The sequence below is a fragment of the Mytilus trossulus genome, chromosome 9 (assembly GCF_036588685.1).
Source record: "Mytilus trossulus isolate FHL-02 chromosome 9, PNRI_Mtr1.1.1.hap1, whole genome shotgun sequence".
NCBI lineage: Eukaryota > Metazoa > Mollusca > Bivalvia > Mytilida > Mytilidae > Mytilus > Mytilus trossulus.
In genome coordinates, this window is record NC_086381.1 from 50079845 (window position 1) to 50105632 (window position 25788).

At 31.3% G+C, this 25788-nt stretch overlaps 2 protein-coding genes across 5 annotated transcripts in view; one reads left to right on the forward strand and one right to left on the reverse strand.

Moving 5' to 3' along the window:
- The window catches only part of LOC134683062 (potassium voltage-gated channel protein Shaker-like), a 44061-nt gene that overhangs the window by 17824 nt on the left and 449 nt on the right, over nt 1-25788 (reverse strand). The window contains exons 1-3 of one of the 4 annotated variants that reach the window (XM_063542106.1): nt 25112-25276; nt 23121-24519; nt 22403-22539 (exon numbers count right to left, since the gene is read on the reverse strand). In XM_063542106.1, coding sequence (XP_063398176.1) covers nt 22435-22539; nt 23121-24485 — 1470 coding nt within the window. In that variant the 5' untranslated portion in view covers nt 24486-24519; nt 25112-25276 and the 3' untranslated portion in view covers nt 22403-22434. Of the gene's footprint in view, nt 1-22402; nt 22540-23120; nt 25277-25788 lie in introns of those variants that run through there. The other 3 variants (XM_063542105.1, XM_063542104.1, XM_063542103.1) reach the window with 3 other exon arrangements.
- LOC134683064 (U1 small nuclear ribonucleoprotein 70 kDa-like) overlaps nt 25317-25788 on the forward strand; it is a 64777-nt gene continuing 64305 nt past the window's right edge. The window contains exon 1 of the mRNA XM_063542107.1: nt 25317-25783. Within this exon, the coding sequence (XP_063398177.1) occupies nt 25640-25783 (144 nt within the window). The 5' untranslated portion in view covers nt 25317-25639. The remainder of the gene's footprint in view (nt 25784-25788) is intronic.

The following is a 25788-nucleotide window of genomic DNA, read 5'->3' on the forward strand; positions in this document are numbered from 1 at the left end:
TCTTGTGATCTTTTCTTCGTCAATCTAAGATCAATCATCATGCAAGATAAAACATCATCTTTTTTATCAAAATTGTATTCTTCGGCTAAAATGATTTTTTATCGACAAATGTAGTTTTTCAATGCAACATCATTTTTTTAGATTATTTTGTATCCAATTTTGTACATGATCAATACAATAGTGAGAAAAATTGATGATCTACTTTAATTATTAGTGAAATTACTAAATATGATGAATGGGTATTGGATAATGATGAAAACTCATGAAGGGTGGAGGAAGGTCGAACAAGATCAAGGTCGTATAGCAAACTGGGAGTTGGCTTCTAATTTTAACATAAAAGAATTTTAGAACACGGTTGCATTTATGTAGCACAAGAAACCTTGAAGCATTGACAATAATTGTTTGATTCAGATTGATTGTTTGTCCCTTAATATCCAGTAGCAAATATTTCATGCATGTTTGCCACTGGACATTAAGAGACCAACAATTAATCAAAATTGTTACCTGAGAACTATTTTTGTTTGACTTAATTTTTCTCAAACATTAATTTGCTTTAAAACTGCACTTAGTATTAAAATAGCATTGATAGATCGTTTTAAGATTAAGATGGAACAATGCATGTATTTATCAACACAGCTCTACCAAATGTGAGCATATGAAAAAATGTCCAGCCTTATCTAAATCATAAATTTACATTAAAATAAAAAATAAACATAAACTTGGTATAATAAATGAGACAAAAAAGGAAAATCATATAAAACAAATTCTTCTGAATCTACAAAAGTTCATTGTAGATGTAGAAAAGCCTCCTTTTCGTACCTCAAAATATAAATGAACATTCTTGGGAATATATTTTATGAAAGACGTGAAGGAATGTCTGTAAGACCACTTCATGAAGACCTGTCAATTTCAGACGAAGCTCCTTATCTCACAAAATTTCCCAAGGAAAATGGGTATTATTCAAACCACTTCACGACCTATTATGATATTAGCATCCATCGGGATAACTGTCAGTAGCTTGTGATATATATAAGAGTATGTCTATGATGCCCTTAGCTAATTCTAAAATAGATTTCTTCAGAATTCAGACATTAAAAAACTGACAAACTCAGGCCCAGCAATGTGTTAAATTCCCCCTTGACGCTGATAAGCTTAAAAATCTATAACTCCTAAAATATCCTACGTCAAATTGTACTAACATTTAGAATTAAATGCAATTAGGTATTTCGATAATTATTAACCAAGCACACATCAAAGCTCCTAATAACAGTCGTTCATTTTAACAAGATTTTCAGTGCATTAAACTTCAGGCTTTCTTTTTGAAGTTCTATGCAATTAAATTTTTACAAGAAACAAAAAGTAAATGAATAACAGAATTGAATAAAATTGAGTACAAAATGAACTGATGTAATATTTTATTGCAGGTGCAAGTAAGAGTAAAGACAGTAATAACTCATTGAAGCACACTTTAAATAGCTGTCACACAACTTCCAAAGGACAAGCATTTACATGTGCGAGCATGTATCTAGATTATCCCATATCTTTCAAAAGTCAAATTTGAAATTCAGATGAACAGATAAATAGTCAAGTTACCCAACCAAATGATGCTTAAAAAGAATAACCAGATATAATTTTTTAAATATATTTTTTTGGGGGGAGGGGTGCTTTTTGAGCTACATATATGGTTAATTCAGACTTTTTTCAAAATCTAGAATTTCTCTATAGTCATATCTGCCTGATTAAATTACCCACTTCGAAAGTATAGCAGATTTTTTACATCCATCCTTTAAAGATGTAGTGTATGGTCATTATGGTCAGAAAAGTAACATAGTCTGTCACTGCAGAAGGTTGAATCTATGACTATTCTAACACTTGTTTTCACTGTAGAAGCTTTCCCTACATCTCCTTTTGTATATTTTACGTAATAGAAAGCAGATTATAACATTTCAAATGGAAGCAACCATCAATGAGTACAATGTTTCGTTTTTTCCTCTAAGTTCCAAGTCAGTTAATCTAATGTATAAGGTCAAGATTCTGACCATAGGAAAGGTACCTTAAGCAAAAGTGACCTTTACATTGGATTATTGGAGCTCAAAAAGTTTTATTACATCTAGACAAGAAAGAAATGACCTAACATTTATAATACAGGTTTTTGCTTAAAAGAGGTGATTTTTAAAGTAGGTTTGACTGGTACCTGATCAGTTCAGAAAATATTTATGAGCATATGTACCAGTTGATAAGAAGCTTTTCTCAGGTGAAATAGCAACGCAATTCAGGTAAAGAGTTTCAAACTACATACTTTCTGGTTTAAAACACCAGGGTGACTATTTTTCAATAGTACTAGTACAGTTGACTATTTTTAAAGAAATTTGCAGTTTTTACACACATTGTTTTTCTTATTCTTTAGAATACTGTAAATTCTTGATCAATTTAACTAGACTGTTCCTACCACAGAGAAGGTAACCTGTTGAAAACTCCTCAGTCAAAAATAAGCATTATGAAAATGGTCTATTATCTTAATATCTTTTGTAACTCTTGAAGAACAGGAGTTGGTTTCACAAAAAAAAATACGACTAAGATTGGTCTAATATAATTATACTGAATTGTTCATTACTTAAAATCAATCTTAGTCGTAAGTTTTTTTTGTGAAATCGACTCCAGATGACCAGTTTAAATAAATATATATGTTAATGGTTGAATGATGGATACCCTAATGGGAGAAAATATTCCAAGCAATTTGCCTCCTTTCTGTGCAAATGATGCAGTTGATAAAAAGATGGTATTGATTATTCTCTAAGCTGGGCTCTTGGGAGAACATATTTATGATACTTCAATAAATGAAGTCAAAGACGTTCAAAACATTTGCTATTGTAATAAATAACTGATATTTGAAAATCTGAAAGCAATAAAATATCTGCCAGGAAAAAATTTCATTTCAGGAAAGGAAAAACGGTTAATAAATGTTGACTGGCTTCTAGTAATAGCTTCATTATTTGGTTTATAAGAATTATTGATGTATAAATGTTTGCAATTTTATACCATATTCATGAACTTCTTCTGATTAAAAAAATTCTCTGTAACTCAGAGAGAAGCCTTTATTAACCAAAAACGATGTAATACTGAAAAAATCTTGTTTCATTAAAACAACTTAATAACCTAAATTCGATGAAAAAGACTAAATATAAAAAAGAAGATGTGGTATGATTGCCAATGAGACAACTGTCCACAAAAGACCAAAATGACACAAACATTAACAATTATAGGTCACCGTACGGCCTTCAACAATGAGCAAAGCCCATACTGCATATAGTCAGCTATAAAAGGCCCCTATAAGACAATGTAAAACAATTCAAGCGAGAAAACTAACAGCCTTATTTATGTAAAAAAAAATGAACGAAAAACAAATATGTAACACATAAACAAACGACAACCACTGAATTACAATTGACAAATAAAACAATTGACAACCAAATTCACATGTATATAAGCACCTGCACAAATTGACAATCCATAAACATTTGGCATAAAATATTAGAAAATCTTAGTAAATTTCCATAAGAGCCAACCAGAAGTAACTGCTGCACCATTTTTCATAAGAAAACATTCATTTATGTGAATATCTATAAATTTGTTAGGGAAAAATGAGAGTTGTGTGGTAAAAAGCACTTTACAGAACTTTACCTTTCTCACCATGGGAGAATCCAAGAGGAAGGGGCTCTAACCCTAACTCCACTTATGACCAACATTTTGTGTTTTGTTTCAATAGATTTTTATAGTATACTGCAGGGACAGATTCAGCCATTTTTTATAGGGGTTCCCAACCCAGGATAAAGTGGAGATCTAACTATATAGCTATATGTCCCCATTCAAATGCATTGATCATCAAAGAAAAGTGGAGGTTCCAACCCCATAACCCTCCCCCTGGATTCGCCACTGTTATAAATTGTCACTCAAATTCTGCTTTTGAAAATCTTGGGTCCATCACTTAGCTTAACTGTAGCATTGCACACAAAGTTTTGAACTGAAAATTATTTTTTATATTTTTAGTGGATTTCTCTCTTGTTCTCATTATCTTGTCCATTGTCTTTACTGTTTTTCTAACTCTTCTCATTACAACTTCCTTCGATGCTCAAGAACATTCAGTTTTCACCCACTGCATTAAAGTACAAAACTATAATAAAGCAATTCAAAACATCAAAGTTAACTTATGAATGAAATAGAATAAACCTGGATTTTAAAACCCATTATTTTCCTCGTGACAAAAGTATTTTCTTTGATTATATTCCTATCAATCCAATATACTGTACAGTTAAAACGTTTAAGTGTGAAGTATTCCTGTCCTGAACAATAAATTATGAACTGAATAATATCGGAAGCCATATATTATAAATTAAAATTTCACAGGACAATGAGTCTGAATCATAGCGTAACAAATAAGTTGTTCTATTATATTCTATAAGAAAAGACAGCATCATAAACATGCTTAAAAGTTGTATAATTTCTATTTAAGTAGCGCATTAGTAGTACATTTTCATAATGTCTACAGCCTACTAGCTTTATCAGATGTTAGGAGAGTGAATTAGGTGAAGATATGAAACAATTAAACTAGTGTCACTGTGACCTAATTTCTCAACTAAAAAGAGTTATGTAGAATATGAAAATAAGAAGATGTGGTATAAAATTGAGAATGGAAATGGGGAATGTGTCAAAGAGACAAAAACCCGACCAAATAAAAAACAACAGCAAATGACTGCAAATGAGACAACATAATCTGCCAAAGTTCAAATGAAGTGAATTGTACATAAGCAATTAATTGCTTTCTTTAGACATATGATCAGACCCTCAGTTTTACCAGAAAAAATATGCAAACATAAAAAATAAGTCATCTTTTTTTTCCTCTTTTGATCAAAATTAAACATAAATGAGTCTCTTTTGAGTCTCTTCTGATCAATTGTCAATTGATAGTTTAGTCCATTTGCATAAGGCTTTCTTCAAACTCAAATATAAGATTAAGAAAATAAATAGAATAATCAATGCTGCTTTCTTTTTTTCCTTTTCTTTCAATTGTTTGCTGTCCAGCACACAGTATTGATCTAGAACTTGTTCTACATTTTTACAGATATCTATATACATGATATATGTTTGTTTGTTATACATATATGTTAAAATTGCATAATTCTTTTACATATTTTACATTTGATCAAGCTCTAGAAGTAATACAATTTCATATTTTTTACATGACCTTAATAGTCTTAAATTATCAAGCCTTGAATAATTTTACTAAACAGTATTTGACGGACACTTTTCTCAGATTTTTAACTGGACATATGGTCAAGATAAGGACTGAATTTTATTCCATCAACTGACAGTCCTACCCTTTGCCAATTTCAAGTGTACTCTCTAGTTTCTAGTATTTCCAAATAGAACACTCATGCCATTCATTAGGAGGTGGTACCTAGTAATTTTATCGTCCTATACTACTGATATTAAGCACAAGAATTTAATATTAGAATTTTAATTTAAGATGCTAATTGAATATATTGAAAGTACCCCAACAAATAAAATCATTTACCAGTTAACAACATGAAAGATGAAGAAACCCCTGCACACTTGAAGTTGTAAAAGACACTACATATTTCCCCTAAAATAGTAAAACCGGTCTTTAATGGAGTCCTCACTTATTTCTGTAGTGTTTTTTTGAACTTTTGTTCATCTTGAACTTTAATTTGCCCTTGTGTACCTTCATAAGAAGTTCAGATAGCACTATGGTAAAAAGAAATATAAGCCTCTGGGAATACATTTAAAATTGAGAATGGAAATGGGGAATTTGTATTAATTGTAGTTCTATAATCTGAAGATTTCAACAAAATACCAAAGCAATAGAAGAAACTCTTGTTAATTATATTTCACATGAAAATCACAGCCTTGTGTGAAATATAAGGGTCTGCAGTTATATATTTAATATATGATGATCAACCAGAGGCAATAATTATGATGGTTAGAATCCCAATTGATTTCTCATGTTCCAATTATCTTTCAGAATTAAATAAATGTACAAAATCTATGTTCGCTAAATACATTCCATATAATTAGACGGTCACTGATCTAGAAATGTAAATTATTCTATGACTTGCACTGCTTCAAAATGCACAATTAGATTCATATTGAAATAGCTTTGTCTTTTTCTATTTAGTGTGTATACAATCTTTAAATTATTTTTTAATCTATTCTCGAAATAAACATGATAAAGGAAGATTTCTGATAAACAATTTGATTACTTAAGCAAAATCCAGAACCCAAACTAAATGTTATTTAAAATTGAAAAGACAATTTAAACTAAACACATTCTATAATCCATTTGTAATTCTAAAGCTATTCTTTGAGGACTGAATTATTGGTATTCCTATAGAATAAAATATCATGCAAGCAATAAATGATTTTGCAATGAAGGAAAATAATTTTTCGAACAAACTTAATTTGCAAATGAGAATTAAACTATTATGTCTCACAACTGTTTAATCTAAAATCATAAAAAGAGAAAATTCAAAAGCAATTGGGTAAAAATCATCAGGCAAAAACAGCCAGATATTTTACAGCTTTAGATTTTCAAAATATCAATTATTTATCAAAATAGCAAATGTTTGAGACATTACACCACAATAGACAAAAGGAAAACTTAAGACTCTTAAGAGCCTGTATCGCTAAAAGAGGGACGAAAGATAACCAAAGGGGCAGTCAAACTCATAAATCTAAAACAAACTGACAACGCCATGGCTAAAAATGAAAAAGACAAACAGAAAAACAATAGTACACATGACACAACATAGAAAACTAAAGAATAAACAACACGAACCCTATTGTGCATCTTCAAAAATAGACTCTCTCTAATACTGTAGCATAGAAAAAAATTCATGACAAAATTCTCTATTTTGTTGACCTTGTTTTGCTGATAATCTTTTCCATTGGTCAGTTTCTCTCTCTCTTTTTCACAGGTTTTGCCCAAAACACATTTTTAAATGCATTTCTATTCATTGGACTTTTTAGTTTTACATGTAACTTTTTACATTTAATCGTTAAAGCCACAGACCAATCTATATTTGAATTCAAAGCCCCAGTCTTCTTGCTACATTGTTGTGAAAATAAATGAAAAATCTGACAAATAGAAAGAGGGCTAAAAATGTAGCATTCTTTTTTTTTTTTTTTTAAAGTTTACTTTTGGAATGGAAGAGCCAGTCGTCACTTACTACATTATTTTGACAATACATCAAATAAAAATCAAACAAATAAAAAGAGTGCTAAAACAGAAGCTTTTCTTTTTTCATTTTTTCAAAGACTACAATTAAGTACAACATTAATATAAATTACATCAGTTTTGTAAAAACAATGAATTATAAATGCAGACTGGTGTTATGTTATATTCAAGGGTAGTAAAGAAAGTATCCCAAATGCCTATTTATAGGACAGAGAGCAAACTTCTATGACCCTCTGATGATTAATTATCATTCTTTTTTTTTATAGTTAATACCCAGTAAGGCAGTAAAAAATACTAACATGGCCACCTAACTTATTTCTGGCAAAAAATTAAGTATTTGCTACGATCAATAAATCTATATATTACTCCTGTTCAAGTCCATGCAAACTTATAAGTCTCAGACTATCTCAACAAACCTGAAATACTACATGTATTGCAGGAATGGTGTCTTGAAAATCAATTGGATATAAAAGTCAAGTGGTCAATATGGGTCTTTCACTAGTTTTGGACGGAATGTTTTAATGAGCAAGTTTATAACTGCAATAAGTATAATGTAAATTTTACGTGCATTAACTTTTCACAGCTCTTTGTTCGTTGTAGATATTTAGGACAAAATAGAGCATGTTTGCTTACATGATAGTCATTATCATCCTGATAAACTGTTAATTCGGCAATTAATACAAATCCATGCTTTTAATATAGAAATATTGAGGCATATCATGTTTCGTCCCTAACTAAACCCTCTTAGCCATGAAAACTTTTAATTGGGTGGGTTTAGATCACCATTTCTGATCTTTTAATTTTGGTCTTATGTAAGTTCTAAAGAATGCCTATTTCTATCCAACTGATATTCTTTCCTTGATACTAACAGCATCATTAACATATTACATATTAAATTTTTATTATAATCAAACATATGTGACTTAAAAAAAAAACCTCTGACTTTGCTCATTGTTGAAGACCTATAGTTAATAATTTCTGTGTCATCTGGTTCTTGTGAAGAGTTGTCTCATTTTGGCGATCATACCACATCGTCTTTTTTATAATCATCATTGTTTCCGTTTTCCATTATTTCTATATTTCTAGACTTATAATTAACACTTCATTTTTATGATTAAAATATTGGGTCCATTACATTTGTAGCTATATTTAAAATACTGGACTTTGTTCCCATAAACTCAATCAGAATTGGGCTTTTGGTTACCTCCGTCAAGTTCTTTAAAAAGATCTTGTGTAAGTGTAGAAAGGTCAAATTAGTCTTTATTCTTATATAATTTAAACAATTGAAGATAAACTAATAGGCAATCTTTCAACCAAATTGTTAATCTGATATTAATATCATAACCCTGTTTTGTAACAGACTGACATGATATATTAAATTATACCAAAATTAATGTATTATAACTAACAATTCAACACTAAGAAGACACCTACAAAGAAAATTCATTATTTTGGCCTCGTTTTGTCAGACAGTAACAATTTGATTTTTTCAGGTTTCTTTTTATTCTGATGGATATATTGACCACAAAAGAAACTGCTCTTGCTACATCACAATAATGAAGCTACCAAAATCAGAATTCTTTAAAAGCATATAATCTTCTTGACATGAATATCAATCCAAATCAAAAGGGTCACCCCTTTTTTTCATTTTTTTTACAATCTTAATACCAACTTAACTATTGGGTGTGTCTTATAAAAACAAGTTCAAGGTTCCTACAACTGATTGTTATAGAGAATGAGCTATAAATAGAATCATGGTTCACACATGTATTAATTAACAAGAGAAAGCATCTGTAATCAATTAGTTATAAATTCTGTTCTGTTCAATGGCATTTACGATTTCTGCAGGTAAAAGGGATGACTGGGTATCATCAGAGACTCATAAATAGAAAGAGATAACTCAGGATCATAAGGGACTCACAGGTAAAAAAAGAGATAAATGTCGATCATAAGGGAATCTCAGGTTAAAGAGATAACTGGGGGTCATAAGGGAATCACAGGTAAAAGAGATAACTTGGGGTCATAAGGGAATCTCAGTTAAAAGAGATAACTGGGGATCATAAGGGACTCCCAGGTTAAAGAGATAACTGGGGATCATTTGGGACTCACAGGTAAAAAGAGATAACTGGGGATCATAAGGGACTCACAGGTAAAAGAGATAACTGGGGATCATAAGGGACTCACAGGTAGAATGAGATTACTGGGGATCATAAGGGACTTGTAGGTAAAAGAGATTACTGGGGATCATAAGGGAATCTCAAGTAGAGATAACTAGGATCATCAGGGAATGACAGGTAGAAAGAGATGGATGGGGATCATAAGGGACTCACAGGTAGAAAGAGATGGATGGGGATCATAAGGCACTCACAGGTAAGAAAGAGATTGATGCGGATCATAAGAGATTCACAGGTGAAAAAGATATTACATGGGGATCATTAGATAGAGACTTTCAGGTAGAAAGATAACTGGGGATCATAAGGGACTCACAGGTAAGAAAGAGACTGATGAGGATCATAAGAGATTCACAGGTGAAAAAGATATTACATGGGGATCATTAGATAGAGACTTTCAGGTAGAAAGATAACTGGGGATCATAAGGGACTCACAGGTAAGAAAGAGATTGATGCAGATCATAAGAGATTCACAGGTGAATAAGATATTACATGGGGATCATTAGATAGAGACTTTCAGGTAGAAAGATAACTGGGGATCATAAGGGACTCACAGGTAAGAAAGAGATTGATGCAGATCATAAGAGATTCACAGGTGAATAAGATATTACATGGGGATCATTAGATAGAGACTTTCAGGTAGAAAGATAACTGGGGATCATAAGGGACTCACAGGTAGAAAGATAACTGGGGATCATAAGGGACTCACAGGTAGAAACTTGAGATACCTGGGGGTCAACAGGGAATCACAGGTAGAAAGAGATAACTTGGGATCACAAGGGACTTTCAGTTAGACAGATATTACTGGAGAATAACAGGAACAACATTTTTATATTCAGTGCATTATATTTTGATTGGACAGACCTGTCTCAATTTTACACTTATGGACAGTCAAACCAGTCACCAGCAGGAAGAGAGATCACTAAACTTACAGCATTGAACAGGACAAAAGAAGGACAGACATGACTTCACTGTATAAAGTTAACCTTTAGGTTTTACTGTTTTTATCAATACCCCTCCATGACCCATTTCTAGAAACTGTTTGTTAATAGTGTCTTCAGTATTATAAAGTTGCTGGATTGAAATTCTTGCAGTACAGTATATTCACCCATGCATCGGATCACTTTCACATCATTATAATCCCCCTTTATCCTACATCAGTAAAACTGGTCTATTTTCCATCCTATAATACTGAAATCAACAGATCTATAGCAAATGTCAATAACATATATTTGGTGTAGACATAAAAATAAATTACATGTTCGTTCATCAATAAATAGATACAGATACATTCCTCTAGCTTTGTCTGTTATTTTATGATATACATGTATACATTCTCTTTTCTCATTGACTAATATGTCACATCCAATTCTGTGCATCCAATACAGTTAAAACACACATGGCTATGGAATAAGGGATAAAAAATTGATAATAGAAATAAATTCCCCAAATAATGTAATTTGGATTCATTTATCAATGTTGATTTTTACTTTCTTGTGGGAGATTTTTTCTATTTGGAAGTGAGTGAACTTTAATAATTTCAAGGTTTTATCATTTTTTTTCTATTAAAGTTACTTATATATACCGTAATTCTTCTTTCAGCCAAGGTGCAGTAATTAGTTCAAACCTTACTAATAAAATTCATTTAACACAGTATCTGACTAAAATGATTGAATCCAACACAACATTCACAATATTACGGTAGCATTTTGAGTGAATTTCAAGATTATATTTAAAAAGTAAAATAACAAAAAATCCCAATGAAGGAAAATTCAAAATGGAAATTAACAAATGATTAAGGTCTTTATCAAATGTTAAAATCAAAAGCTGACAAACACATCAAACAAATGGAAAGCAACTGTCCTATTCCTGACGCAGTACAGGCATTTACATATGTAGAAAATACTGTTATCATAGCTGGTTTTGTATTGACAACAATGTGTGAGCTATTTTAAGGCATTCAATTCAGCGAAAGTAAAAACAACTGCACCAACGAAAATTGATTAAAAAAGTTGAAGAAAAGGATTATTTTTCACTGACGTTATTCAAACAGATTAAATTTCCATGAACTGAAAAGAAACTGCTGCTTCTCAGTAAAAAAATACAAAAACACAAAACAAAACCTTTTCACTGAACAGACCTGATATACCATTGTACAATTAAGATAACCTATAATATTAAAAAGATTAGTAATACTAAATCAAAGCCATTCAAGTTTAATGTAAACAGAATCTCAATGTTATCATCTATTTTTTGCTCATCCTTTTGCCCTACAAAACACTGGAATCCCAAAATAGAATCTTAGCAGCATGGTGTCCCTTGATTCTATGAGATTTTGTTTGAACTATTGGTAGATATTTAGATCTGCACTTCTTCTATACAACAACAACACATATAACCTGTGATATACCGAGATTAGAATTTCATAGTTTATAGAACTTGTCTAGATTTATTAATTTTCTTATAAAATAGATATTAAATATACTTCTGAAACTTAACGTTCTCAACTGAAGAAAGATCAATGTCTTTAAGAGTTCTGTAAAAGTATTTTATGATTTCAATACCTATCTTGTACAAATACAATTTATAAGCTTTTCCTACATTTGAATGAAAACAAGAAATATACTTTTTGGACTAGAGAACTCAACTTTAACAGTCACAATTGAAACAAAACATTGATTTTAACAGTGTTTATTTGTTTTCAAAAGTAAGAGGGGGGGTCGTACAGGCCACAGGTATGATTGTACAGTCCTACTCCGAAAAACAACGAGTCAATTCAATGACTAGATTTGATTTTTCTAGGACAATTTTGTACTCTTTAGGTAAGGAGTAAAGTTTTATGACTGAGGGCCCTGATCACTGAATCAAAACAGTAAGAATCCTTCAACTCTATCCTCAAAGATTCTAAATTTCCAGGAATAAAACTTTAGCAAAATTAGAATTTGTTAGTCTCACGTAAGTCTTGTAAGTTGTAAATTGAGAAAGTTTTGTGTACATTTATTATCAGGTGTGATTTTTGCACTATCGTCACAAATGTGAGTTTTATATGACTCCAGAACATGCTGCATGCAAGCTATTGAAATTCAAAATGTGAATTTTTTATTTTTGAAATAGCATTGCAAAATTACTAAATTCAGTATTCAAACTAACTGAATCTTAATTAGCTGGTTGTTTCATTCCAGAAAGTTCAGAAAATTGTTTATAGTTATACATGGACCAAAGCTGTAATCTGGATAAACTGTTATATATAATTAACATTGAGGCAGATGCTACAAAGCTTGTTTAAACATTTAAAAAAAGGAAGAAGAAAATATGGGAATACTATAGATGCTAGTCTTCACAACAACCCTCCTTTGATTATTGTTATAACAGGTTATTTAGAGATCTGTCTTAGCACCTGCAAATCTTAATCAAACACTCTAAACAAAAACAAATCTTTATCAAAACAAATTACAAAGCATGATACACTACTTGTGAATGAAGAGAAAAATGAATCTTTGTAAAATAGTAGATAGACATTCAATTGTAAACCATGCATTTTCATCTATTTTCGTGGGTACCAAATGAGGGGGGGTAGGAGGGGTCCTGATCCTGAAATCTTGGGCTTAAAAACATGAAATCCCAAAATCCAGGGCTTAAAATAAAGAAATCCCAAGGTCCCGAAATTCGAATATAGAATTCCTGGATCCCGAGAGGGTCAATACCGAAATCCCAAGCTTAAAAACAACCGATCCTGGAATCCCGATAAAGGTCCTATCCCCCCTCCCAAATGCAATTGTCTTGGATTGAGGAAAACTTGCATTTTCTGGAATATTTGATTTCATGGTTTGCCAAAGTCTGCATAGATACCTATAGACACATTCAAATTTGTGGTTCTCCTTTACCACCGTAAGCCATGAAAATTAGTATCCAATGAATAATAAGGAATCCACAGTAAGGCTGAGAATGCCACAACACCACAGAGGTATGTTGCAAATGATATGAATATATTTTCCATTTCATATGATATTCCTGAGCGTGGCTCTAAAAAACTGAGAATAGAAATGGGGAATGTATCAAATAGACAACAACCCAACCAAAAAGCAGAAAACAGCGGAGTGCCACCAATGGGACTTTATATAAATAAGTATATCTGGTATGAATGCAATGAGACAACTCGCCACAAGAAACCAAATGACACAGAAATAACAACTGAAAGTCGCTGTATGGTCTTCAACAATAAGAAAACCAATACCACATAAACTAATAGAATAACAAAAGATTTGTTTGACATATCAGACAAACAAAATCCCCAGACTACTCACTAGCGAGCATTAGTAAGAACAAAAGATTTGAGCATTTAACTGTTTAAAGCTTGTATATTTCTGCAGATTACACTATCAACAGGTCCAACTCACTAAGCCAAGTTAGAGCAAAAGTGGCTACAAAATTGGTGCCTAACATATTGTATAAACACCTGTCTATAGTTTGCACTCTAGATGTGGTTATTTGTAATGTTGGTATGCAGTTGAAGCATAACCCACTCTCAAAATTCCTGATTAAAACCACTGTGGTTACTGGTATTTTCAGTGTTGGGTTGCAGTCTCATTGAAGCATAACAGTTATTTCTGATTAAAACCACTTTCTTAGTACTACAGTAGTCAGTATTATAAGTGTGATCTATTCTGTTGTTTACACCCATCATACCTGTCGCTTTTAATTTTCTCTGCTCTTTGATAACTTCTCTATGCTATCTATTTATTTTTGTATTTGACTTATGAAATCTACCTAAATACAATGTACCAACTAAACTATTACACCTGATGATCATGATTATTACAATATTTATTTTTTACTATCAATGGTGTACATTTCAATACAAGAAATCAATCAAATCGTTTGATTTTTTTGTGACAGGTTGTCTTTAATAGTTATGTAATGACCTCTACCCCATATAATATAACCAAATATTCTGAAATTTGAGAGTTTTGTACACAATTGTGACTAATTTTATTACATATCAAATAATTAAAATAAACAGACTAATTAAATTCTCGCACATTAACATTTCAGTATAGGCTTTCAAAACCTCTATATAAGTCGTACTTAAAATCATCAAATTTCTTTTCTACATATTTTTCACATTCAAAACTTTAAAAGCCACTTTTTAAATTATTTAAAGTGCAATTCTAAAATAGAAATATGTGTATTGAATTTCAGCTTATACAAAATATCAAGCACCTCTCATTGTTGGTGTAAATTTCTTTTCCATATTAAATAAACAATATTTAACTCTTGTTGTTTTAAACTAGTATGACATATTTGCCACTGGCCATTAAGCAAGCAACAATAAATTAATATGGTGTTCTGAAAAATGGAAACATTGAACCAGGGTAAAAATTGATCTAATAGTGTATCGTTAAAAAAGAAGAACTTCACTTGCATGACGTGAAAAAAATGTGTGGGTCTACATGTACAATGGGCACATGCTCAGCTAATACTCATAGCTTAAGACCAACATAATCAGTCAGACTGTCACCAAAAAAGTGTCATAGAATATCAATTCTACTGTCATGACTGTGCATTGTTTTTATTCAGTTTATCATGTCACTGTACACATGTGTTGTATAAACCTTAGAAAATGATAATTCCAATCAAATGCATATCTCACACATCAAAATTGTGTTGCAAGTCCTATAATTAAATTGAGAATTAAAATTGGGAATATATTTCAAAGAGACAACAACCCGACCAAAGAGCAGACAACAGCAAAGGCCACCAACGGCTAATACATATGTACCGGTAATAGAAAACACAATTTTTAAAGACTACAGGCCTGTAAAACCTCAGCCAGTGTCCTTATTTTAAACATCTAAGGTCAAATGACCATTAGTTTGACCTGATTGTTTTGAAGACTATAATTTCCCATAATGATGGTGATTATACAAGAAATTTTTACATTATCATCCTTCAAAAGAAGTAGGTTTAATTTGTAAACACTGAACATGTGATGTCTTATGCAATAAATATTTAAACAAGGCCAAAATAACCTATTTAAAGTATTTTAGTATAAATTTAAATGTGCTAGCCAATTTGACGTTCAATTTCAATTATTATTTGAAGACAAACAAATATTTCCAACAATTTGATTTTCCTATACAGTGTACTAACTTGGTTTGTTTTGAAATAACATGGTTTTTAAAAGTCCTTACTCTTGATCAAGCTACCCTACTGTATAATTTCAAATAAGCTCTTTTTAACATAGCCAATAACTTGAATAACTCTTACTTCTAGTGTGAAATTCCTAATAAATATCAGGCCCGTAGCCAGGAATTTCCAAGGGGGGTTCGTTGGACTCACAAACTCGACTTTAACAGTCACAATTCGAACAGAACATTGACTTTAACAGTGCTTATTTGTTTTCAAGGGGGGACACACCCCCCTCCCCCCTGGCTAAGGGTATGAATATAATTGTATGATCATTTTATATTAATTTTCCTCAAGGTCTTGTTGACCTCTTGAACATCATATAAATATTATTCACAAGATTGAAAAATTACCAAAAACCTTCAGTGTCTATATAAAGATTGCATTAAAAGTTAAAGAGCTATGAACTTGTCAAAATTCTATCAGATTTAATTTTTAATTGTTTCAGGGGTGGGAGCTAAATTTTCAATGGCAAAAAATACATTCATAGTGAGGACAATATCTCCAAATTTATAAAAAATGCAAATGATAGGAGGAATAAGTCAAAAGAAACTAAAAAATAAATTTTAATATAAATCTATCCAAATACAAATATCTATTTAACTACCAAAGCTAAACTGCAATTTATATGTTTCATATAAGATGTTAATTACAAGGTTTTTGTCATAATAAGACTGATAATTATATAGTCCTTTAAACATGTTGCAATGGTACATCATTAGACATAGATCTAAAAATTTATAAAAGAAATTGTTTGTAATTTGGGGAGTGTAAAAGTGTATCCTTTATAAAACAGCCCAGACTTTGTCTGATATTAAGCCTTAGAACCATGCAATTAGCTGTTTATACAAATATATGTACTGACAAACCCTCCCATTCTCAGCAGTGTAAGGAGTATGTGTCTTCTAATTGTACCTAATGCCAGCAACCACCTTTCTACGAAGCTTTGTAATTTCATAATTTAAGGATTGCTTCCCTATTACCTATATGATCAATCATTTTAAGTGCTTCAATCCCCCAAATTATCATGTTATATCATTATTCCACAAAATCCAGTTAATATATAAATAATAACCCCTGCTGATAAAAAGTACAGTAGTGATAAAGAATTCATAGTGTATTAGCTCCAATTTTCTCTTCTTTTCTACTTAATGATACATTTATAACCGATCAGAAATATATTGATACTTGTCAGAATAACATAAATTCCAAAAAAAGAACTTTTAGGGCACATGAGTGTACATATTATCTAGAAACCTCCATTATAACCAGCCTTTCCATTCCAAGTTTTAGGGAATAATGAATGTCTTTTATGTGTGATTGTCCTTATTCATAAAGATTGGAGGTTAATCATTGGTAGCAATCAGAGGCGATTTAGGAGGGTCCAGGACCCACCTTTTTGGGGAAAAATTTTGTTAACTATTTAGGTAATCACTGAAGCATGACTGAACACCTCTTTCGCAGTCAGTTCTGAATCTGACATTGGCAACAATCTACAATCTTGTTTTTTCTTTGTCAAAAATAATTTTTCATATTTGCATTGGAATTCTGTCATGTCTGTGACACATTTCAGATTGTGTCACCAAAAACATTCACTATGTTTGGTGCATATAATAATACCGGTACTATAAATAGTCCAGGAAAAACTAGCTTCACTGAGTAAAGAATCAGTCTACCTTCATATTTAATGACCATTGCATTGATTTGTGCAGTTTTAACAATAGAAAGAAAGGGACCATAAACATTCACAATCTTGCAGTAAAACTATTAGTTGTTTGGAAAAGCCAGATGAGTATTTAAGAAAATGAGATAATGCTTGATTTTAATTAAATTATATCTACATTTTTCAAGTCAGTGGTTGTTGTTTGATTATGTGTTACATACTTGTTTTTTGTTCATTTTTTTTATATAAATAAGGCTGTTAGTTTTCATGTTTCAATTGTTTTACATTGTCCTATCAGGGCCTTTTATAGCTGACTATGTGGTATGGGTTTTGCTCATTGTTGAAGGCTGTATGGTGTCCTATAGTTGTTAATTTCTGTGTCATTTTGGTCTCTTGTGGACAGTTGTCTCATTGGCAATCATACCACACTTTTTTTATATGGTTTGTGACCCATAAGTCAATATCAAAGGTATGATTGGTAAGTCAATATCATTTGTGACTTAACTGACCTTAACCTTAACCTTGTCAATATAGGTGGTGACCTTGAAGTCTTTTCATATATTGTGACCAGTAATTCAAAATATGTGCATGTGCCAATTTTGATGCTCATAATGCACATTTTGTCAATAAATGTCTTCACAGTGATGTGTATTAGGCCTAAATATTTGAAAATTAAAAAGCCTGATAAAATGTTTGCAGAGCTGAACAAAACAAAAAGGACATAAAGAAAAGCCAAAACTGGACATTGAACTGTGACCTGCAAGTCTATGTATGTTATGACCTGAAAGTCAATATAGGTTATGGCTGTAAGTCTACACAAACAATAAAATACTTGTATAATAAAATGGTATTTTCAAACTTGTAGTTACATGTTCTTCATCTTAACAAGGAAGATGAAATCAGCAAACAATGCTTGAACTATTATTCTTGTAGGTTTACATGTGTTCCAACAATACATTATTTATGATAATCTTCAAGAAAAAACAAATATATCTTTGATCAAGTTTTATAGGATTACAATTTACATGCATTGTTTAATTTTGTGAAATTCCACAGATTATTACAACTCGACAACTATAATTACATGTAATTTATCTAGAAAGGGATTACTATTGACTAAAAAAATATTAAAACCCTACCATAATCTAACCTAAGACCCAGCTTAGACCTAAATAAGCCCCTATGACATCATAGAAATTGACCACTAGCCAAACGAATTAACCGAGCAAACATAATCAATTTCTCCTTACAACAAAAGACTATTTATGAAGGTTCTCGCTAACAAAAAAGCAATATCATACTGCTCAATAATTCATTACAAATACAATCCTGCACTGGGGAAAAAAATTATAAAATATTAATTTAGATAAGTACAGACTATTTAGTATTTGTTTATTATCATTACCACTTACAATCTATATTAATCTCTAAAAATCTATTTTCATTAAGATTGATGAATAAAGTTTGTGTTATTATTTACTGTTTAGACTCAATACAGATAATGTTTTTAATTTGGCTAAATTCAGTATTATTTGAAAGGAGATTTGGTGTAATCAAATTGGTATTTTTCTTTCTGCTTATTTGACAAGCATGACAAGTGCTGACATGACCAAAACATTGCATTGATTGTTGATTGCTACAATTCTTGTTTAAAACAGAATAAAACAGAAATTCTATACAATTTTACAATATAAAATCAATGATTATTTAATTTTACTAAGATCTGCTTTCCTTTTTTTTTTTAGAAATTTAATATCTATGAAAAAATGTTGCACAAGTTTACAAATAATATTTTCAAGGACAGAAGACTCCAATTTCAGGAAAAATTCAATATAAAATAAATGTATATACATGTAAATATATTTAAAAGCTAAATCTAAATGGTTCCTGCCTTAAAATATCCTGTGTTATATCATGTATTTGGTTCGAAGATGTGATGCTTGTCTGGCAATACATTATCAATAAATTTTGTTGTTTTTTCAACTCAAATATCATTTAAACTTCAGACTTTTTCCTATTTATACTTAGAAATGTTATCTGCTTTTGTATCTTTAATGTAAAATCACATGATACTATTTTTTGTCCAAAAGTTTGAAACAGGCATGTTGGGATGGGGTGGGTGATTAAAAACAGATTTCAGAACCACAATTTTCTTCAATCAATTTTGAAACATATAAAATAATTGGTAAAATATAGAGTGAAACTTACAAACTAACATCTTTAAAGAGAAATGGTCTATATAGTGTCCCACCTTTACTTAATGGAGTCACTCAGGTATGGGCATTGTGTGGAGTGAGGAAATTTATCCTACTGTAAAGTACATAAAGGTTAAATTTTAAATAATAACTATACATGTACATTGCACTTTTAAAATAGCATCAGCAGGCTAAGAACTGCAAACAACAAAAGTCAAAACATATAAATTTTACAAAGAACAGATGGGCTTTTCAAATTCCATTTCATTCATACCATTCTAAATCATAGCATTACAAACTATATTGGAAACACATCAAGTTGATGGTAAATTATTTGGCCTTAAAAAGTGTTTAATAAACATGATTAACAGTTCATTTATGGAATTTGTATTAAGATTTATTCCATATTTAACAGTGCTAAAAGGTTTTAATTTAAAACTTCCATGATTGAAATCCTTCACCTAAGATGAATAAGTGTTTTCATTTGACATTTCATGCTTGCATTAATGCTGCTCGTTGACTCAAGAAACTCTTTTGTATGGCAAGGTTAGAAATTATTCAGAAAATTGTCATGATTATTTCCTGTGTTCATGAATTCTTTATGATTTTTTTTTACTTTGCCGTTATTATTTGAACCAAAAATAATACTGCTACAAAGATCATAGGCTAAGACGAAGTAGAAAATAGTCTATCACTTTTAAATGCATATTTGATCATGCCCAGGACAAGCATGACAAGCAGGGAATGAACTTTTTTTTCTTGTGCACTGATTAAATGAGCGCATCAAAGTCTCCAAACAGTTTTTCTAATTTCACATGACAAATATCTTTTACTCCAGTTTCTTTCAAACATGTTGCTCTAAAACATTAATGCTAGAGTGACCCAAAAACAAACTTCTAGAGTCTTAAGTCTATGGTGTGGAACTTTACGAGCTCCCACATTTATATCATAGATTAAAAAGATTTAACTCAGCTCTGTGCATGACCAGTTTTTCAATTTATTTAAGCATTCATGTATCTCTTGAGATACATTTTTGAATTAACCTTTACTTTCAATTCAAACCTACGTTGTCAATTTGAAATTAGTCAAGCTCTGATACTTGAATGACTTCTAATTAAAAGTAAAACTAACAATAGTCAATTAATAGTAAATTTTTCAATTTCACATATATATATACCCATGTATTTCACAAGCAGTTAATGCGTTTTTATTTGCAAATACAAGCAACAATTGAGTGTTTGACAAGGATTATAAAATCTGTTTCAAAATAAGTTCACTCAAACAGAGTATTTATTTATATTATAAAGGATCAGGCTTACAAACAATTTCAACCCACCGGTATATATACATCAATACAGCTATTATAAAAGTATTGAATTCAAGTGTGACGCTATTAAGAAAGCATTTGAAATAGTTTAAATACAACTAAAGACTAGTTTAAATGTATAAATCAGCATATTTCAACTGTTAAAACGTTATATAAAACTGAATACAATGAATTCAAATGAAATAAATCAACAACTGAAATTGCTATTATATAAGCCGCAGTGACCAAATTGCTGCACATCACATGATTATACTGACAAGATGGGGATAAATACATCAAGTTTCATGTACATCTGACAAGCATTGTTAGTGAGTAACTTTGCAAATCTATCATACAGTGACCTCTGAGATATTGCCACAAAATGTTTGAAGAAATTTGTGCCAGGATATATGTACTATGTTGAACTATTTTATAACTTAAAAAGTCTACATGCATCTCAAATTCTTTATTCATATGACCTTGACCTTATTACTTTCTTATTGACCTTTTATCATGTGTTTCTATACTGGCTCCAGAAAAAGTACTAACAAAATATGTGATGATGGAACTTTACATCTTAAACAAAAAATAAATATAATGATAAGTCAGTTTAAAAAAATTCACTGCAACACCCAAGATAACAAAACTTGCAGTAGAGTTTGTTTAAAACTATCAGATTTTCTAGGACCATGGTAGATAGTTAACTTATAAATTTATATGTATATAGTTTGCTAATACATGTCAACCCCTGAACTGATAATGCACTAGGAGTCATCATTTAATATGTGTTCTACAAACATGACAAATGTACTGACTTCAGGAAAAGTTCAAACAAATGAAATATGATGAAACGTTACATTTTAACCAAAAATATCTCTAAGATAACAGACAAAAAAATTCACTGCAACACCCAAAATAATCTCTCATTCAATAGAATTTAGTTTTTATATGACCAATTTTCTAGGACCTTGCTAGAAATTTTGTTATTTTCACCCCCTACACTACGAGTTACATGTATTATTATAACAGTATTGATTAATAGGTTCTCCCTCATGTATGTGGGTTAATTAGTTTCTTCATTAGTAATGAATAACCACAGTACACAGTCGACTTTAGTTCAGAGCCATAACTGCAGCACCTGCATGTATTGTATGTAATTGATGCACATTATATACATGTACAGATAGTTTGTGATAATTATAAGCATATATTCATGAAATATATGTAGTAATAATTCTTTGTAATGATTCTGAACTACCTTACATTAAAGTTTTTATATGTAGCAAGAAATATATATATATAATATAAGTTAAGTATGAAGTATGATAACAGATTTAAAAGTGATGATCAAGTTATATTGCTAATAGATTTTGGTTTTGTAAGCTCATAATTGCAAGTGGAATGTAAAATTTTCTCAAAACTACACCAATAAAAAAATATTGGCAGTTTGATGGTCCTCAAATTTAAAGACAAAGCAGCAACTAAAATGTATCTATGGTAACTCTGCAAGCGGTTGAAACATTTTGGCAATTCTGTTTTCTTCAAATATTACCCTTTTCATAAAATTTCTTCATTTTTCTTTCTATTTGTAATTTTTTTAATCTTCTAATTAAAGTATATTCATCTTACCTTTGTCAGCAATCTGTCCTCCAGTTTGAGCTTCAATCATTTCTGTCCGAGTCTCTTTCTTTGTTTCTGTCAGCCATTCCATCATCATGATCATCTTTCTCGACAACTGCTGTGTTTTGGTTCACTTCTAACAACCACTTATAATAGAATGAAAGTTAATTTGGAAATTCTTCATTAGTTAGCACAAATCTTCATTTATAATCACAGAAGTAGAATAAATCCATGACCATCTATAGAATAATCAGAATTGGAAATGTAAAGTTTTTTAATCACTGAATTTTGTATCCTAGCCCTCACTATTTTTGAATATCTTCATATAAATAAACACTGATCCTTGTTACATGTATTTGATGTATACCTTTTCGTGTGTATTAACGCTATGATTTCTGGTTTTAGTTGTGTTATAATGGAAAGCTGTCATGAATCCATCTAGTATGAAAGGTGTTCATAATTCCGAAGATAAAAATACAATTGCAGGTGCTTAAATGATTGGTGCGAAGATGAAAGACTTTTGGAGTTGAGAAATTCAAAATGAATCTTAATAAATATTATAGGATATAATATAATAAAATGCAAGGAAAGTGTTAAACTTCAGTCAAAACACAGTTAAATTCCCAGTTACAAACAACTTGATGAGTAAAAAGTTCTAATGTTGTAACAGTTTTTGTCATACATCAGTCTCAATGCTTAAGTTATTCATACTAGAAGGGTTGTTTACCTTGTTTGTGTGGTTTTCTTTCGATCTGTCACTATTCACATTAATAAAACTACTGCCTTCTTCCATTTCCATAATATTTTCTGAACCACTAGAGGCAATTGAACTTTTCTTGCTATTTGAGTAGTTTGGACAACTTTGTACATGATGGTAGTTCGTTTTATCATCATTCTCTGCCTCTCTATGATAAAAGTAGTTGAAGTTTGAAACAATCACAGGCACGGGTAATGCAATTGTTAGTACACCAGCGATGGCACATAATGAACCTACAAGCTTTCCCCAAACTCCTATCGGTCGCATGTCACCGTAGCCGACGGTTGTCATAGTTACAACCGCCCACCAGAAGGCATCAGGTATACTATGGAAATGCGTACTTTCTGCATCTGCCTCAGCAAAATACACTGCACTAGAAAACAAAATAACTCCAATGAAGAGGAAGAAAATGAGCAATCCCAATTCTCGCATACTGGCTCTTAAAGTCTGTCCTAATATTTGTAGTCCCTTTGAATGTCTTGATAATTTAAATATCCTAAACACTCTTACTAATCTTATCACTCTTAGGATAGCAAGAGACATGGCCTGGTTGTTCGATTTACCTTCATCGGCAATTACGGTACCTAGTGTGATAAAATATGGAATGATTGCCACAATATCTATAAGATTCATTACATTTTTAAAGAATCCTAATTTTCCAGGACAGGAAGCATATCTAACTAAAAGCTCAAAAGTGAACCAAATAATGCAGCAGGTTTCTATAATGAAAAAAGGTTCATTAAACTGAGGAATATCATCTTCCTCTATCGATGGTGTTGTGGAATTGCCAGTTTCACTAGTCTTGTTCAAATATCGATACTTTTTGAATTCTGGTAATGTTTCTAAGCAAAAGATCACAATTGACATTAATATAACAACCACTGAGAATATTGCAATTAGCCTGGCTGAAGTTGAACTTTCTGGATATTCAAACAACAGCCAAACTCGTCTCTGGAATATATTTGTAGGTAATGGTTTTTCTTCTTCCTTGATGAATCCTTCATCCTCCCTATACTTTTGAATAGCATCATCTCCTAGTTCATAAAATTTAATTTCCTCTGAGAAAACATCTAATGGAACATTTACTGGCCTTCTTAAACGCCCACCACTTTGGTAATAATATAACACTGCATCAAAACTTGGTCGGTTCCGATCAAAAAAGTATTCATTTCTTAGTGGATCATAGTATCTATTTCGTTTTTGTGGATTCCCTAGTAATGTCTCTGGGAATTGGTTTAAAGTCCGTAATTGTGTTTCAAATCGTAGACCACTTACATTGATTACCACTCGTTCACTGCACTCATAGTCACTACCTGCCATATCACTGGGCCCCATACCATCGACATCATCGGTTGGCTTTGGATAAGACCTGGAATTGGGAAGAACATGATTTTGACGCTGGTAATTACAATTAGGCCCACCATTACCTTGTTCTAAGCTCATCATAGCCACCTCCATTTTGCATATAAATGTTAGCCCTACTTACAACATTTAGTTTTGTTCATGTCATCTTTTCATGAATAAATATATTCCAGTTATTAAAATCACAAATTAATTTTCCTATTTGTAAGCTGTTTAATCATTTCCATTGTGTGCTATAGAACAGTTGTTAAAGCAATTTTTAATTTCTTGACTCAATGCCAAAGCCTATTTTGTACAGTTCTAAACTAAGTTGTCAAAAAGAAAACTGTGCTAAGATTGTGATCACGTTTGCAAATGTTATAATCATAAAAATCCCTTTGAGAGGAAATCATTGGCACCGATGTCAAAGCATAATTTCTTAAACACACTTTCTTAAAAGTACATGTTCTTTCCAAACAAGATTATCGTCTGCATAAAACAATCTCAAGTTAATGTCACTTTTTCACTGTCCATTTTGCACTTTTTTCATAGTTTGTTGCATGCAATTAAGCGTTGTTGTTTTATATACATGATGAGTAGGGTTCAATAAATTAACAAACCATTTCTCATGCAAAAATTTCACCCTGAATCGCTACAATTTACTGTTGATCTTACGTTGACATGAACCCATTGAGTATATGATAGAGTTGAGACTTTGATCGATTAACCAATCACAAACCCGTTTACAAACAACTTTGGCTATCGACTAACAGGTGCTTTATGCAGTGAATATTAAATTACCATTAACAGTTTATTCTTCCTATGGCACAAAGCATATAAAGTCAATAAGCTTTGACATTCTAGAATACTACATATTTCTTCTCTTGATAAGAAAACTTGCGTTAAAATATTAATTCACTGCGAGGATAATACTTCACCTTATTCCCTGTGGTACGTCATTTATCGGCACAGTACAAAGCAACGAAGAACAGACGTCTCAATCGAGTTATTTAGGGACGTGGTAAATTGCATGTGTTGGTCAGAGAAGACAAATTGGCGTTTTACATTTACCGCTGTGTATTTGAATGAGGGTCGATAGAGGCTGTTGAAGATTTTAAAAACAAGTAACTGAGAGATACTTGAACAAAATGACTGCTTTCTTACCTCCAAACTTGCTGGCTCTTTTTGCTGCCAGGGATCCTGTCCCATACTTACCACCGGCGGACAAATTGGGTTTCGAAAAGAAGAGGTTAAGTTATGGTGGAGTTGCACAGTTTCTTAATGAGTTTGAGGTAAA